At 64.7% G+C, this 2,919-nt stretch overlaps 1 protein-coding gene across 1 annotated transcript in view; it reads left to right on the top strand.

Annotated features, from left to right (window-relative positions):
* The window catches only part of SPN (sialophorin), a 5,583-nt gene extending 2,900 nt beyond the window's left edge, over positions 1 to 2,683 (top strand). The window contains exon 2 of the mRNA XM_032777640.2: positions 245 to 2,683. Within this exon, the coding sequence (XP_032633531.1) occupies positions 336 to 1,616 (1,281 nt within the window). The 5' untranslated portion in view covers positions 245 to 335 and the 3' untranslated portion in view covers positions 1,617 to 2,683. The remainder of the gene's footprint in view (positions 1 to 244) is intronic.
* Positions 2,684 to 2,919: the final 236 nt, after the last annotated feature.

Raw genomic sequence — 2,919 nt, 5'->3', positions numbered from 1 at the left:
GCCCCCCCCCCCCAGCTCTGCCGGTGCCCCTCACTCCCGACCCGCAGCCCCTGCTAGCCCAGCCCTGCCCCCCGCCCCACCTCTTCCCATTGGTGCTCGCTGCATCTGACAGTTTTCAGTTCCCCCTTAGATGTTTGATGCTAAATCTGGTTTAAATCTGGAGCCAAGAATTTGGAGTGATGCTCCCCATCGCCCCCTGCTGGGAGAGACTCTTACACTGACCCACTTTCCCTTTCACTGCCAGGCTGGTCTTTGTGCGTCCACCGCGTCTTCCGTCCCCTCTGCTCCGTATCCATCCGCCGAGCCCCGGCCCGGGACAAGGCAACCCAGACACCATGGCCATATTGGGGGCCTGGCCCCAGCCGAAAATCCAGCCTACACTCCTGCTTCTCCTGGTAGCTGCAGCCTGTGTACAGATGTCGCCCAAAGGGAAGGAAATGGCCAGCCCAGGGACCAGTGAGGAAAGCCGGCATATCAGTACCGGTCCGGAAACTGCCTCACCCCCTGCCAAATTAGCCAGCAACAGCACCAAGCCTCCTGCCGAATTAGCCAGCAACAGCGCCGAGCCTTCTGCCAAACTAGCCAGGAATCCACCCACCACGGCACAGCAGGAACCCACCACCGCCCAGACGCTGGCAATGAAGGATTCGGCTGGGTCAGTGTCTCCATCTGGCCTTCCCTCTACGGAGGCGATCGTGGCCCTGAGTTCCGGCCTGGCCGGGGTGACGGCAGCAGGTCATGAGCAGCCCGTCACGGATCTGAAGCAGGAAGGGCTGAAGCAGCAAGTGGGCACGGTGGCAGGGAGCCCGGGTCGGGGGCAGGAGACTCAGACCGTGCCAGGCATGGGCAGGCAGAGCACGAGCGCCCCCATGGAGCCCGCCAAGGGCACCGATCGGAGCGGGCACAGCCAGACCGTGCCAGCCAGCACCAATCAGACCAGCCGCTACAGGGCCACCCCAGACCACGCCACTGGGCCCCGGGAGAACCAGCCCACCCCCACACTCTCGCCCCCTGCCCTCTCCCCCACCCCGCATGCCAAGAAACAAAAGCCCAACTCCGAGGTTTTCACACCGATACCGGCCTCCAGCCCCAGTCCCGTCACCCGCAAGCTGCCCGTGGGCATCATTGTGGTGCTGGTGATTGTCGCCATCATGCTGCTGGTCCTGCTCGCCATGGCGCTGTACTGTCGGAGCCAGCGGCGGTCCGGCTCCACCAGCTTCAGCAGGCCCGGCGAGTGGGCAGGGCCGGTCAGCCTGCCGGAGGAGAAGGGCGAGGGGCAGGCCGGGGCCGGGGGGCAGCAGGCTGGGCCGGGTGAATCTAGGCGCCCCACACTGACCACCTTCTTCGGGAAGCGCCACTCCCGGGTGTCCTCAGTGGCCATGGAGGACGTGGCTGGGGCCAAGGGCGAGGGGCTCCTTTCGGAGCCCCTGCTGGCCCCGGGGGAGCAGGGGGGCGACCCTGTGCCACAGGGGGCAGCGGAAGCCAACGGGACGGTGCCCAGACCCCCCTCACCCCCTCCGGATCCCCCTGCCAATGGGGAATTCCCCCTGCCCCCTCCCATGGAGCAGGAAGCCTTGCCCCCTCCCATGGAGCAGGAAGCCTTGCCCCCCGTGTAAGCCCCACCCCTAATTGCCTGCCCCACCCACAGCACCCCCTGCTGGGCGAGGCTGGGGATGGAATAGCTGGGAGCTCCCCCGCAGCCAGTGCCCCCCAACCCACCCCACAGCACCCCCTGCTGGGCGAGGCCGGGGATGGAATAGCTGGGAGCTCCCCACAGCCAGTGCCCCCCACCCCACAGCACCCCCTGCTGGGCGAGGCTGGGGATGGAATAGCTGGGAGCTCCCCACAGCCAGTGCCCCCCACCCCACCCCACCCCACAGTGCCCCCTGCCGGGCAAGGCCGGGGATGGAATAGCTGGGAACTCCCCACAGCCAGTGCCCCCCACCCCACCCCACTCCACAGCACCCCCTGCTGGGCGAGCCCGGGGATGGAATAGCTGGGAGCTCCCCACAGCCAGTGCCCCCCACCCCACCCCACAGTGCCCCCTGCTGGGCGAGGCCGGGGCGGTTTCCATCTGCCCACCTGGGCCCTGGTGGATTCCTTGTCGTTCTTGCTCAAGTCTTTTCTTTGTGTCTTTTGCAAGATTTTCCGCTGTCCCCAGCCACAAGTTTCCTGTTTACAATTCACCCTCGAGGTTGTTAGAATTTGGAGTGAACAGTTTAGGGTGTGAACAGAATAGAACCCAGGAGTCCTGGCTCCCATCCCCCCACCTCCCACCCCAGCCCCTGCTCTAACCCACTAGACCGCACTCCCCTCCCAGATCCCAGGAGTGGGGCTGGGGGAACCCAGGGCTGGGCTGGCAGGGGCTGCGGGTCGGGAGTGAGGGGCACCGGCAGGGCTGGGTGTGTGATTGTGGTTCGGGGCAGGATGCTCATATCTCTTGGCTTGTCACAATTTCCTTTCGACTCACTCTCAGGACTTGAGTAATTAACGGCTGAATCTGTTGCAGGAAGGCTTGTCCTGCTGGTGCCCCTCAATCCCAACGCGCAGCCCCCTGCCAGCCCAGCCCTGCCGGTGCCCCTCACTCCCAGCCCCGCCTGTACATTTGACGTGAGAGGAAATCGTGCCCCTTTCTGCAGAGTTTTATATTTTTGTGTATTTAATAAAGAGGTTTGCTGCTCCATCACTGGCTGAGAGCAGAATTGTAACAGCCAAATTCGAGCGTCACAGGGTCAAGGGCAAGCAGTGGACCCTGGGCAGCACCCGCTCCGGCCGCAGGACGCCCCGAATGAATGCCAGGGGGAGCTCGGGCAGGGCCACTCGACACTCGTCCCCGGTCGGTTCTTCCCACTGTGCTATTGAGGTGACATGGCAGGAGTGGGCCGGGGAGCTGCACCCGGGACACAAGCAGTGATGCCG

The sequence above is a fragment of the Chelonoidis abingdonii genome, chromosome 4 (genome assembly GCF_003597395.2).
Source record: "Chelonoidis abingdonii isolate Lonesome George chromosome 4, CheloAbing_2.0, whole genome shotgun sequence".
NCBI classification, from domain to species: domain Eukaryota; kingdom Metazoa; phylum Chordata; order Testudines; family Testudinidae; genus Chelonoidis; species Chelonoidis abingdonii.
Note: the sequence above shows the minus strand (reverse complement) of the source record. Positions and strands in the feature narration are given on the sequence as shown.